At 43.6% G+C, this 15,139-nt stretch overlaps 1 protein-coding gene across 1 annotated transcript in view; it reads right to left on the minus strand.

Annotated features, from left to right (window-relative positions):
• The window catches only part of FAM193A (family with sequence similarity 193 member A), a 51,658-nt gene that overhangs the window by 13,209 nt on the left and 23,310 nt on the right, over window positions 1-15,139 (minus strand). Inside the window, exons 9-12 of the mRNA XM_056862641.1 lie at window positions 13,596-13,859; window positions 12,237-12,510; window positions 9,486-9,672; window positions 7-237 (exon numbers count right to left, since the gene is read on the minus strand). Of these exons, the coding sequence (XP_056718619.1) occupies window positions 7-237; window positions 9,486-9,672; window positions 12,237-12,510; window positions 13,596-13,859 (956 nt within the window). The remainder of the gene's footprint in view (window positions 1-6; window positions 238-9,485; window positions 9,673-12,236; window positions 12,511-13,595; window positions 13,860-15,139) is intronic.

The following is a 15,139-nucleotide window of genomic DNA, read 5'->3' on the forward strand; positions in this document are numbered from 1 at the left end:
TCTTACCTTTTTCTGCTTATGCCTTGCTCGTTTGGCTGCCCGTGTGCTCTTTACTGGTTTAGTCTCAGGGCTGTTTATAAACTGTAGCAAGTCCTCGACTTTTCGATGATCAACAACACTCTCTCTATCCGATATTAGTTCTGATTTCTTAGGCAGTTCCTCTTTCCTCTTTGTTAAACGCAGGCGAAGTTTTTCTCTCATTTCAGCATAATTTCTACTAGTTGGTGCTGCTGGTGGCTAACAGGATTAAAAATACCATAGGAATCAAGTCCCAAAGTTTTATAATGTTACTCAAAATTCAACATGCAGTTTCAATAGTACTTCTCAATATGGTTAATGTGATTTGAGAACCAAATATAACCAGATGTAATAATAATTAAGTCAACAATGAGACTTTATATATGAGGTTTCAACTTAATTTAAAACTACTTATTTTAAAAATTATATTGCTTGGGGTTTTAAATGCATCTATATCAAACGCACACTACCATCTAGTAACTCATTTGTTAATAGCTATAAAAATTGTAGCTAAATCATGAAGAATTCCAAGAATGCCTAGAAATAAAGAACTGTTCAAACCATCGTAAATGGTACAATTATCCACACAAAGATAAATTTTGAGATTAGGAAGTAAAAAACAATATATAGAAAGATTTGTTAGGAACGGAGCACCTGTATATGCTTTCAAAAATTAATTCAATACTGACATTAAATGAGAATGGGACGGGTCTTTCCTTGGGACTCAATTATGAACAGGAGGGGGGGCTTCATTTGGCTCCTGCCCTCCTACAGGAAAAGACAGGTTAATACAGCAGCCAAAATCCCTTTTTCTACACTCAGTTGATCGGGCTACAATGATCTATGCTAGGGGTGTACATAAAGAAACACCCCAGCAGAAATCGCTGTTTCCAGTAATTACTGTGATTTTCTAGAATGGTATTAGGAAGCCAGAATTCTTTGTGAAATGAAATTACCCTCCTGAAGAAATGCATGTTGTTTTCAAGTTTGGGGGCTGCTAGCCAACTACACAAAGAGAAATTTTGAGATTAGGAAGTAAAAAACAATATATAGAAAGATTTGTTAGGAACGGAGCACCTGTATATGCTTTCAAAAATTAATTCAATACTGACATTAAATGAGAATGGGACGGGTCTTTCCTTGGGACTCAATTATGAACAGGAGGGGGGGCTTCATTTGGCTCCTGCCCTCCTACAGGAAAAGACAGGTTAATACAGCAGACAAAATCCCTTTTTCTACACTCAGTTGATCGGGCTACAATGATCTATGCTAGGGGTGTACATAAAGAAACACCCCAGCAGAAATCGCTGTTTCCAGTAATTACTGTGATTTTCTAGAATGGTATTAGGAAGCCAGAATTCTTTGTGAAATGAAATTACCCTCCTGAAGAAATGCATGTTGTTTTCAAGTTTGGGGGCTGCTAGCCAACTACAGCATGTGCTTGCATTTTTCCTTGATTTTACTGATTTCTCAAGCAAAGACAACAGATCACTTCCAGTCAATCACTTTTGGAGATGAGCCACAGAGAACTGCAGTTCTCTTTCCCTCCCTCCTTTGTGGGGGGTGGATCCCATTTGTTTTTCTATGGCTGTGTAAATAGAGAGCTGGGGCAGCTTATTTAGAGGCCCACTGAATTTGTTCCCTTGGTCTAATATGCTTGAAATTTGGATCTTCACTAGCACTCACTCAGCTGCAATTTTGGTGTCAGTTGGTTGAAAAGCATCCACTCCAGCCCCCAGCCCTGTTTTTCTCTACCAAAGGAGTCTCAAAGCAGCTTACAATCACCTTCCCTTCCTCCCCCATCCCCAGACAAAAGGCACCTTGTGAGGTAGGTGAGGCTGAGAGAGATCTCAGAGAAAAAGTGTTGCACTTACCTGTAACTGTTGTTCGTTGAGTGGTCTTCTGTGCAGTCCCACATGGGACTGCGCATGCGCAGGCCAGCCATGGAGATTAAAAAAGCTTATGGAAGAGTCGGCTCCCTAGGAGCGCCCCCCTCCCCCCGTCAACGATCAAGCCTTAACGGCTGTTCCCTGTCCAACTGTCATTTGACGGGGGGGGGGGGCACTCTTCCGTCAGTTCTCCAATCGCCGCCGCGGGAAGTACACTCTTTTACAGTGGCATCCCACAGCGGGGAAGGAGGGAGGGATGTGTGCCTGCACAGAAGACCACTCAACGAACAACAGTTACAGGTAAGTGCAACACTGTTTTTCGTTTTCGTGGCTTCTGTGCAGTCCCACATGGGAGAATAGCAAGCTCACTTACTGTGGAGGTGGGTGTGTGATGGCCCTTGTGGAATGTGCATGTAGGTGTAATGGGCAATCCACCCCTGCTGTCTGGTATGCCAATTTAATGGCTGAGACTACCCATCGTGAGAGTGTTTGTGTAGACACTACCTTACCCTTGTTTGGGCCCCTAAAACAAATAAAAAGGTTATTATCCTTTCTGAATGACCTGGTCCTATCTAAGTAAAAAAGCAACGCCCTGCGTACATCGAGTGAATGAAGCTGCCTCTCCGATGGAGATTCTGGGTTATGAAAAAATACAGGTAAGGTAATACCTTGCGAAAGATGGGATTTGGATACCACCTTCGGCAGGTAAGTCAGACTAGGCCGCAGGACCACTCTGTTGGGAAAAATTTTGGTGAAAGTTGGTTCTACCCTCAGGGCCCTGAGGTCGCTAAATCTCCTGGCTGATGTGATGGCCACTAAAAAAGCAGTTTTGTAAGACACTATGGATAGGTCACTAGAAACCATGGGTTCAAAGGGTTTAGTTGTCAGGTGTGATAGCACCAAGGATAAACTCCATTGATGAATAGGAACACGCACCTGTGGAAATAAGTTTTCCAATCCTTTTAAAAACTTTTTACATAATTTATTGGAAAATAAAGAGGTCCCATTCACACCCTCATGGCATGATGAAATTGCAGCCAAATGACATTTGATCGAAGAATTCGAGAGACCGGAGTCCTTCAAGGACAAAAGGTAGTCAAACATCGCCTGCAAAGTGCAGCTTTGCGGTTCCAGTCCTTGTTCCATAGCCCATTTGGAGAATCTCGTCCATTTGTGAGCGTATGCCTTTCTGGTAGATGGCTTAAGCGATGAAATTAACACATGAGCTACCCTATCCGACCAAACAGCGACCCTTTGATTCTCCACGCCACTAGGTGTAGCGAGGATGGATCGTGATGGAGTACGCCTCCTCTGGTTAGGAGGTGTGGGGAGCTCAGAAGGCTGATGTAATTGCGTTTGGTCAAATTCCAGAGGATGGTGAACCATGGCCTCTTTGGCCAAAAGGTTGTTATTAATATCATGTGTGATTTGTCCTGAAGGGCTTTCCCTAATACCTTGTGTATTAAGGGGATGGGCGGGAAAGCGTACATCAGTCTCCCTGACCAAGGCATTTGGAAAGCGTCCCCTAGGGACCCCATCTCCGTCGCTGCCCTTGAGCAGAACAGCTTGCACCTTGCATTTTCTCTTGGCGCGAAAAGGTCTATTTCTGGCCAACCCCATTGGTGGAAAATAGGGCTCAAAAATGCATTGGAATGGATCACTCGTGGTCCTCGGATGTGTCCCTGCTCAAGGCATCTGCCCTGACATTGGAACAGCCCGCAATATGAATTGCTGACAGGGATACATTGTGTTTTATTGCCCACTCCCATATCAGGGTAGCCTCTCTGCAGAGAGCTATTGAATTGGTGCCCCCTTGCTTGTTTACGTAGAATTTTGATGTGGTGTTGTCCGTGGCGATGAGAACGGCCTTGTTTGTAAGGAATTCTGAAAAAGAAGAAAGGCCGTATCTAATCGCCCTCATCTCCAATATGTTAATATGCAGATTAGCTTCCCTTGGGTTCCATCGTCCTTTGGCTGTAAGGGCTTCAGTATGGGAACCCCAACCTCCTAATGAGGCGTCGGTAAACATTTGTACATCGTGGGAACTTACCCCAAATTTCACACCCTTGAGGAGGTTACGCTCCTCCAACCACCAACCCAGAGATTTGATGACTACCCTAGGGATAGATAATTTCTTCCCTTGAGGATCCACATTCAATGTAAAGGCTCTTAAGAACCAATTTTGAATTGGTCTCATGCGGAGCCTTGCGTAGGGGACCACAGCCGTGGTCGAGGACATCAGTCCTAAGAGCTTCTGAATAGTCACTGCCTTCTGAAATCTTTGCCGTGTGAAAAATGTTACCAGCTTCTGTATCGATCTGACTCTGGGTAAAGGCAGGAGGCAGCATGTAGGTCTGCATTCAATACTGCACCTATGAAATCTGTAACTCGGGTTGGGTTGAGGCGTGATTTCTGGAAATTGATGACTAAACCCAGTTCTGTAAGAGTACTGGTTGTGATCATCACTGACCGTGACAGCTCATGTTGAGAACTAGCCACCATTAACCAGTCGTCCAGGTACGGAAATATGCAACAACCTTGCAGCGTTAGGTACCCTATCACTTCCGCCATGACCTTAGTAAACACTCTAGGAGCCGGAGATAATCCAAAAGGTAGTACTGCATATTCGTAATTGATTCCCCCGCATGAGAATCTCAAATATCTCCTACAAGCTGCATGGATGGCAATGTGGAAGTATGCGTCTTTTAAGTCTAAAACCGCAAGCCACATATCTTGAGACAGTAGGGACAACATTCTAAACCTGCGTACTTTCACAAATTTGTTCAGGGCTCTCAAATCCAAGATGGGTCTCTTTCCTCCTCCCTTTTTGTCAATCAAGAAATATCTGGAGTAGAATCCCATCTGATCCTCAGTGGGTGTGAGGGTTCGAATCGCTCCCTTCTGTAAAAGGGAGTTGACCTCATCTAACAACTCTTGTTGTGGTATTCCAGTTACAGTAGGTTGAGACATACACCCAGGAAAAGAGGAGAACTCAATAAAATACCCCTGTTGTATTATATTCAATACCCATGAGTCCTTCGAAATTTGTGACCATTTACTGTAATATTTAGAGAGACAGTTACCAAACATTGGAATTGCAGAACAAAAAGTAACTAATGAGCCATCAGGCAGTCATGCCGAACCTTTCTTATTATTTTGTTCCGGGGGGGGGTACCCCCCTTTCCTTCCCTTTCCCCCTTTCCAAGGTATCTTTTACCTTGCTGAGGGTTGGGTTGGTAATGTGACTGGGATTGTTGCTGCCTCTGGTAGCCCCAGGACTGGTTTCTACTAAACCTGCCAGTATAGTAGGATTGAGGCTGCCTATTGTAAGGTCGAGGCCTGTATGAAGGGCCAGATTGTTGGGTAACCCCCAAAGATTTAGCAGTAGCCTTCTGCTTCCGAAGGTTATGCAACACCTCATCGGTATTTTCGCAGAATAGGGCTTTTGTATCAAACGGCATATCCTCAATTCTGGCTCTGACTTCAAGTGTTAAGGATGACGCCCGTAACCAAGAGTGGCGTCTAAGCACTACACTCAAGGCAATGGCCCTACCTGAGCAGTCTGCCATATGCCTAGAAGCAGCAATCTGAGTTTTGCCCAATTTTTTACCTTCTACTTGTATGGAAATCAATAGGGCCCTTTTTTCTTCAGGCAGGTCATCCATCACTTCTGATACCCTATCCCATAAGGACATTTGGTATCGGCCAGACAGTGCACTGAAGTTAGCAATTCTAATGCCTAGGGCAGCTGAGAAATAAAATTTTCGCCCTAGACCATCAAGCTTGCGCCCTTCCTTGTCTAGGGGAGCGGAGTGTGATCCAGATCTATATTTCGCTGCTAAAACATCTGTAATTATTGAATTTGGTGGAGGATGTTTATATAAAAACTGACCTTCCTCCTCATCTACTCCGTACAAATTCTCTATCTTTTTAATGGATGCTATTACTGATGCAGGTTTACCCCACGTGGCCATAGCTATCTGTTTTATCCCTTGAACCAGTGGTAGTCTAGCTGGACCTGAATCAGAACTGAACAACACCCCCATAATGGAGTCCGACGGCTTGGGATCTGTTTGTATGGTCATTATCCCCAACACTTTGGCCATACGGAGGAGGAGCTCCGAGAACAACTTTATGTCCTCTGTAGGGGATATTGGGGTGGGATCCCCCACTATATCCCCTGGAGAAGGAAGGTACATGTCCTCCGAACCCAGTTCTGATGCATGTTCAGCTTCATCACAGGAGTCTCCTTCCTCGATGACTTGCCTGGGCCGTGGAGCTGACTCACACGCAACACTGACGTCGGCTGCTGTCGACGCCGACGGCATAGGGACTTCTCGTCCCAACTCAGGCATGGGCTGTGATTCCCGGCGCAGTTGCATTGTTGGGCCTCTCGCTCTCGAACCTGATCGTTCTGGTGCTACTCCGGGCTGCAGACAACCAGCGTCAGTTGTTCGATGATAGTTGTTGGCATTTTGACGTTGGTAGCCGTCGCCTGCATTATGACATCGGAATCCGTCGCCCCCGGCATGACGTCGGAAGTCGTCATGGCGCCGGTAGTCGTCGACATACGGATACCCTCCGTATGGAAATGGTGCATACCACGGTGGAGGGCAGAAACCCCACGGGTTCCAGCCTTGGAACTGGGGTCGAGGATCCCATTCTTGAACCCCCGTCTCAGGTAGGTCTTCTGAGTCAGATGCCATAATATCGGGCGCCTCCAATTCTTCCTCACCCGAGGATGAATCGATAATCTCCACCCCCGAAGGTGATGGGGTAGGAGGGAGCCTTAAAGCAGTAGCTGCCGCAGTCTGCAGGCTCTTATGCGGGCTATGACCTCGTTGTTTAGGAGAGATGGTATGGGGGGACTTAGATCTGTCCCTCGGGGACTTTGAGCCTCTCCTGGATGGCTCCCGATGCCTCGGTCAGCCTGCCAGCGGGGAAGGTGATCTTGAGATATCTCTCCGCCCTTCATTAAGTGTGTTTATAGCCGGCCCCACCGGTGCCGAACGAGTGGAGCCCCCTCTTACTACATCCGAGCCCTTTGATAAATGCTTAGTTTTCTCCTTATGCTTCTTCGCCGGTGGTTCCGATGAAGCCCTAGGATTTTCTGTAACCCCTTTAGATCTCTTATTTAGTGGGTTACTAGGAAGCTTCCCGGTATCGGGCTGGAAGGCTTTCTCATACAGTGCTGCCTTCAATTTCTTTGCGCGATCTCAGCGGCACTTATCAGAAAGAAAGGAGCAGGATCTACATGACGCCACTATATGGCCTTCTCCTAAACATAGAAGGCAGTCCTGGTGTTCGTCATTTGAGGCCATTTTTGTGCCGCACGAGTTGCATTTCTTAAAAAGCGCCATGTTGTTTGATCAATACTCTTCTTTAATAAAAATATTCCCTCAGTGGAAGAAGGCAATGCAGTAATTCTGTTTCACCTCAGTCACTATAGGGAATAACTGTTAAATACTGATCTCTCCGCGGCGGCAGAAAGAGAACTGAGGGAAGAGTGCCCCCCCCCCCCCGTCAAATGACAGTTGGACAGGGAACAGCCGTTAAGGCTTGGTCGTTGACGGGGGGAGGGGGGCGCTCCTAGGGAGCCGACTCTTCCATAAGCTTTTTTAATCTCCGTGGCTGGCCTGCGCATGCGCAGTCCCATGAGGGACTGCACAGAAGCCACGAAAACGAACTGTGACTAGCCCAAGGTCACCCAGCAGGCTGCATGTGGAGCAGAGGGGAAACTAATCTGGTTCTCCAGCTTAGAGTCCACCGCTCATATGGAGGAGTGGGGAATCAAACCCGGTTCTCCAGATCAGAGTCCACTACTCTTACCCACTACACAACGCTGGCACGCCATGGCCGACTGGAGCTCTCCTGCCAGGCTGTTGCTTGACTGCCGTTTTAGGAATCCATGGAGAGAAGAGTCTGTGCCGAAAGGCATCTATTTCAAGGTCTATATCTATAAAACTGACCCCACTGGTCTAATTCACTTGAAACTGGGGGGTCTTTAGATTAGAGGAAGGACTATGTTCAGTGTAAATTTGGTACCGTTATATTTATAAACAGCTGCCCCAGACCCTCGTATACATGGTCTTGAACTCTAGAACCACATGGTTTGAATCCTGAACCAGCAACGTGCTGCCCAAGAACAAGCAGTCGTAGTAAAAATCCCCCCCAAAACCCAGATCTGAAGTTATGAGATTTTTCTCAGTGCACACCCCTAATCCATGCTTTAGTAACCATGAGGCTTGACTCTGCATGGGCTCATCCTTTGAAACAACTCAGACTCTTTAATTAATTCAAAATGCAGCAGCCAGCTTGCTGTCAAAAGCTAGACTTTTTACTCCCATTATACCAATATGGAGATACGTGCACTGGCTGATCATTTATGTCCACTTTTAACTCAATGTGACAGCTGTTAGTTCTAAATGCCAAGGGGTAGATGTGCTTGTCTTGAAAAATTAAACACAAATCCAGTGGCACCATGAAGACTATAAACATTTATTTCCATATGAGTTTTCCTGAGTCTTTCATTAAATTTAAAGCCTTTCACAGTCAGGGACCATCATAGTTGAACCTCTGCGGCACCTCCTCCTGCCTCTCATTCATATTTTTTTACAGTTACAGCCCCTATTTTATGAAACAAAGTTTTCGAGGAAGTGAGGAAGATTCCCTTGAGAAGTCAAAAAGACCTATGACTCTGCCTGATTTGTTTGGGATACAATAGAAAATGCAGGTATTATTACTGGGCATTTTACATGTAGTGTAAATTGTAGTTTTATGATGTTACTCCCATCTTGGGTCCCTATATTTAGCAAGAAAGGCAGGCATATAAATGTCTTAAGTTAGATTAGTGATTTACTTTGTTTGAAGGTATTTTGTTGTTGTATTTTAAATTTGGAATAGAAAGAACTGCTTTGTAGAAGATACTGCTGCATACACCCAATAACTTCATCAGTAAAGTGCTTTATAGTGTAGGACAGAAAGACTACATTCAGCTGTCATGAAAAGCTGCCATTAAACTCTAATCTGGCACAAACAGCTCATTGCGATGCCTGAGCATGCTCTTCCCACTTCCCTCCTCTATCATATGGAGCTTCATCAGACACGTTCTGGGACATCCAAATGCAGCAGCCGCAAAGCTATGGTTTACCCCTACACAGTAGCCTCACAAGCAGCAGGAGAGAACAGACGGGCAAAGCTAGGGACTCCTTCTTCTTCCACCCCCACAGCAGACATTTAGGTTGCATTCAGACATCATGAGAGGATGCAACTATTAGACTCCGTTTCAGTACAGTTTGTTGCTGTACTTGCACATGGCTTTTGTTTCTCCCACCTCCCTCCTTGTCTAGCATGCAGAGCTTGAACAAACACTTGCAAGCTTGATCAAGCACAAATTTCACTGTGGCATCCAAATCAAGTTATTAACTTATCCACAGTACAATGAAACCAATGGGCTTTGGCTAGAGTAACTCCGCATAGGATCGCACTGTAAACCCTGCAGCTCTAGCTAGTATGTTTTGCAGACACAGCCTACGTCGAAAGAAAGAAACCTAAAAATAATATACGATGTGAACTTACTCCTCCGTGGCCGAAGAATTCACAGTAACAACAATCACAGTATTTTCCTTCTTTCTGGTTTGTAGATGTTGAGGTACTAGAGCTATGCTCTGAACAGCTGTCTTCATCTTGGCTGTCCTCACCATCATATTGCTGGTGGTCATATATACTGCTGTCCTCACAATGATGGCCTTCACAGTCAGGATCACTACATTAAGAAGAAGAGTTGGTTTTTATATGCCGACTTTTTCTATCACTTAAGGAAGAATCAAACCGGCTTACAATCTTCTCCCCTTCCCCTCCCCACAACAGACACCCTGTGAGGTAGGTGGGGCTGAGAGAGCTCTGAGAGAGCTGTGACTAGCCCAAGGTCACCCAGCTGGCTTCATGTGTAGGAGTGGGGAAACCAACCTGGTTCACCAGATTAGAGTCTGCCGCTCATGTGGAGTGGGGAAATCAAACTTGCTTCTCCAGATTAGAGTCCACCTCTCTTCACCACTACACCATGCTGGCTCTTACATTAAGATGGAAAATAGATCTTTTAACCTCCTCCCTGCTGTTGTTAATTGTACACATGTGAAAACCAGAACATTAACAGGTTTTTGACATATGGAGGGGGGGGGAAACTACACTTGTTCTAGGTTCTGAGTTAACTGATGGCAGCGCAATAAAGTTGATTTACAATTGTCTTTCCATCTTCCTGCACTTTATAATGCACACATGATTTCAGTCTAACACAGATGCACCTTTGGAGCAAGAGATCATAACTGATACCAACAAGTAAGCAGCTTGTTTTCAGTGACTCTTCCAAGACCTTGACTAGACAATAAAATCAAACTGAAAACAAATGTTGGACGTTTTTCAATAAAAGCAGCTGAACATCCACCCTTCTCTGTCACTATTCAATTTGTACTTCCACAGAATAAAACCTGTCAGAGCCAGGCAACAGCCATAAGCAACAGATTAATGGCAAACAGGAATCCACGGAACAAGAATTTCAAATTCCATCACAAGACAAATAGGACATACTTTTGCAGGGAAGTACCAAGAACTCAAGTTATATTTTTCCTGCTTTACTTTTTCATCGTACTTATGGAGCATGAGGCTTCATTGCTCCGCCACAAGACTTAATGTGAGGCCTTCAGACACTCACCCTCTTCCAGCAGCAGGAAATCTTTTATTTTCCAACTGGCTGAACAGCCAACCTTTTTTGCAGGTTCTACAACCGCCTACTTGAAAGCAAGCTCTACATCGTATGCTACCCAAATAAATATGAACAGAATTTCCCCCTTCTAGCCTACAACATCAATATCCTTCAGAAGTATAGCAAATACAAGCAAAATCAATCTGAAAATTAACATCTGTAGTTTTTTTTATTTCTAATAACTGATTTAATTTTTCTGGGGTTGTAAAAGAGAGCAGGATAAAAATCAATAATAAATAAATAAATGTTTGTTAATTAAAGATTATATTTATTTACCAAGCAACCAAGTTTAATCTTAAAATATACTACCAGATCTTGACTAAAAGATGTACTGCCTCTCTATTTCTGTTTCAGATCAAGAAATATAAGAAATGGGGGACAGATAAACTGTTTGAGGTTTGGAATATGATTGTATCTTCCAATTAAAACCTATGACTTGACATGGCAGTCAACTTCTGTAGCATAGTACAGTGTTTCATAGACTTTGTAGCCTGAGCTTATTTCACACTTATAAACTGTATATACTAGTTATAGCTTTGGGATAACCTAGTATGATTGCTATAGTACATTTTTCTTATCTTTAAACAGTCATGGTTAATAACTGTTCACCTACTTTTCTAGCTTCTTTTTCCTTTCACTTTGCAGAATAAAGTGTGTCTTATCGTCCTTATATCAGTACTAGATTCCTTATTTTAGGGCAGATTAGTCTGAACCACTACAAAGAATTTCTTCAAATTACAAAATGTTGATCCTTTCTCTTCCTACACGAAGCCTCCTGCTGTGCTGGGTGTAGAACAATACACCCACTCAGTCACAGCACCTGAGACCCCCCCCCCACTCCTTCTCTTGGGGCAGGAGGAGGGAGAAGCAGGACATCTGGCAGGTAGGGTAGGCCCAGTGACTCTACTACTGCCACCTCCCCGCCTCTTCTCCTTGTTTTCACTCAGCAGCAGCCGCCCTTCAATCCCTGACATCTCCAGTCTGGGTAAGTAGATGATGTGAAAGACCTCTGCCGGAGACCCTGGGGAGCTGCTGCCGGTCAGAGTAGACAGTACTGACTTTGACAGACCAAGGGTCTGATTCAGTATAATGCAGCTTCATGTGTTCATGTAGGTATGGAAATGCTGAAGACTACTGATCTAGGGGCAGAACTATATGTGTGTTGTTAACTCTGCAAGCAATCCTGGAACAGTGGTTTAATAGTAAACTGACACAGTAATCGTAGATATGTTGAAAAACAAACAGAAGAAAGACAACAAGGACATGAGATGATCTGTTGTGCAGCGGCCCTGTAATCATACTTAGGCATACCGATATTAATCAGCATCACCAGGTACAAGAACTCACTCTTGAATCTCAATATACAGAGAAAAGTCAAGCAAGTTAATTGGGTGAACAAAGACAAGAGTCGCATCACAGAAATAAAACTTCTCTGCGGTTGCTGCTGCAACTATCCAAAACAATTTATCCAGTCGTTAATGACATATATGGTTGGGTTGCAACCAAACAACTTGGCATTTTTACTACAATTCTAAAAGTCAAATTTAAAGACAAAAACAAAATCTTGCCTGCAAGCTCTAGATGGATCACTGATCAAACACTCTGTGGATGAAGGAGGTGCAACTGTTGTAGAATAAAGATCTGAACAGGGATCCCCAAAGCCAGAAGCTGTTGCGGTAACCTCAGAGAAAGATGGAGAATCAGGACTTTGGAGATGAGGAACAGAATTTGGAGACAGCATCACAGGAGAGAGAGAAGGAAGCAATGCTAAACAAGTAGAATTATTTTGAGGTGCAGGTGATGAAGAGTGATCCTCTGTACTGATACTGTGAAACACTTGACCTAAATGGGGGGGGGGGAGGAGAGAAATCACTCAGATTATCGAAATGCAACCATTTGAAAAAAAATACAAGATTATCACTGCAAAGTTTAAATTACAGGCACCCATATAATAGTTCAGAATTAACTGCATTTTATTTGAATGCATTTTGAATGAAACAGTTGCCTCTGTTTCCTCTGTCAGAGCCAAAAGCAGACTGGGGGGAGGACACTCCCCCAATCCCAACAGTGCTAACTCCAAATACCCCCCCCCTTAAATAAAATTAAGATTGTTGTCGGATGCAGTCACGAACCCCAAATTACTGGGTTCTGAAGAGCCCTGTTATTTACTGTTTGATTCGGACAACTCTGTGGTTCTTAGAACAGTACTTTTAGCTGTAGCATATGGGGGGAAAACTAAACGTGCAATATAATGCTGTTTCCTGTAATATGGCAACTTAATTTTTCCTTAATATGCTAAGAATATAGCTAGAGGTTTCCTTACACTAATCTGTCCATTGGTACTGACAGAATATCTATGCTCACTTCGGCAGCACATATATTACTACCCTCTATGCATACACTGATTTCTTCTGTGAATCCGGTTTTGCAAAGACATGGTTTAAAGTAAGTAAACTGAGCATGATCCCCAACTGCTCATCTAACGACATCCTTAATTGAGAATTTGAGCTTTGGTATCTCCCTTGTTTGCTCTACAGAATCGTTGCTGAACACTTCTAGTATCAGAACAGAATTCTATGTTGCAGGCTTGAAGACCAGTTTATCCACACAGGTTTTCAAAGGGAAGTGCAAAATGCACTGTATCTGCAGCACTGAAGGTTGAATGTCAGAATCAAAGGAAGTGTGCATGTTCAAGACACAACTGTATATTCGAGATTTGAACATTAGTACAGCTCCTGCATATATTGTTAAAGGAAAGTCAGAAGAGGTATTAAATGGACCCTAATGTGCTATCTCCCTTGAACATTAAGGTATCAAGATGAAGACTGGTATTTTTACAAAACAATTCCACCACTGAAGTTGAACATTTCTATGTGACTCAAACACATTTTGCAGGGATAGAGAAAACAAGCAGAAAAAGGCTTTACCTAGTGATGATAATCTTTTAGATGAAACTTTAAACTGGTTGTTGCTTGACTGAACTGTAGTAGGTGTGCAGGAGACTGAAGAGGTTGCCGAAGAGGTTGCCATAACAACCTTGCTAGTGTCCATAACAGCATCTTGGAAATGGTACAGACATTTTTTCTTTAACACATTTTCCCTCTTCTTGCTATCAGTCACTACCATTCTTTCATTACTAGATATAACATTAGGTTTCATTTCCAAAAGTGTTGATGTCACCATATCACTTCCTTCAAATGGAAGAAGAAACATGGAACAGTTAACAGAATTCTATTAATACCCAAGTTCAATGCTACAGTAACCTACAAAACACTGCACTGTTCACCCAAAAGCTTTTAAAATGTAGGGTAAGGCACTAAATCAAAATGACTAGTATAAATGCTCCACTACTTATGCAATCTGCTGTGGCAGCCAACATAGGGCAAAATATTTGTTGGAATTGGCATTATTAAATGTAAAATGCCCAAATCGCAAACATTATGCCTTTTTAAGCACGGCTGTTTCCCTTGCCGTCACCCCTTCGAGGACTTTGGGTCTTTGTTTTGATTATGCATGCCGTGTCTGACCGTCAGAGGTTGCCTCGCTCTCCTCCTGCATTTCCCCACGTTTTCAGAGACTTGTTTTATCTTGAATTTGAAAACGCAGGCAAAACACGGGGAAATGCAGGGGGAGAGCGAGGCAGCCTCTGATGGTCGGAAATGGCGTGCATAATCAGCACAAAGACCCAAAGTCATCAGAGAGGTGACTGCATCCTTTCTCAGGATCAAGGTAATATTTCTTGCCAAAACTTTGTGGAGATCAGTTAAGAGGTACAGATCAGCTTCTGAACAGGGATTTGAACAAGGATCTCTCCACCCCTTCCAACAGTGTACTCAATACATCACACTGGGTCTTGCTCTTGTATGTCCTTAAATTCATGCTGTTAAGTATCTATTGCACATGAGCCAGAAGGAAGGAACAAGGTCTTCATGTTCCCATCTCAGCTTTGCAAAGATGAAATACAGATTAGGGAAGCTGGAGTGTCTATCATCAAGAAAACATCATCCCGCCATGTGCAACACAGAGCACAGCAGTAACTAATCAATAAAGTATTATAAATATAGATCAATTATAACTTTGTTTTGCATTTGCTTCTCCAATTATTCAGGCTAGAATCTGCCTGTCAATGCATATCTGCTTCCAGGAGAACTGAAACTCAAGGGACAAAACAGATGTCAATCAGACATCTTTTCTTTTCTTCAAGGCAACTTTGCAGTGCCAAAAATTTTGATCTGGGAAATGGTGCTGCTCCCCTGATCTAAACACCCCCCAGTATCCACTCTGCAAGCCACTATCAATGCCACTGGAGATGTACAAGGAGAGTTAAACAATTCATTCCTCACTTCCCCGATCAAGTCAGCTACCCTAAATAATAGCTCTGAAGAAAGATTTATTCATTATTTTTACATGCTACTATTTTTTTACTACTCAGACTGGCAGTGGCTTTCCAGGGTCTCAGGTAAAGGCCTTT

This window comes from Euleptes europaea, chromosome 17 (assembly GCF_029931775.1).
Source record: "Euleptes europaea isolate rEulEur1 chromosome 17, rEulEur1.hap1, whole genome shotgun sequence".
Classification (NCBI taxonomy): Eukaryota; Metazoa; Chordata; class Lepidosauria; order Squamata; family Sphaerodactylidae; genus Euleptes; species Euleptes europaea.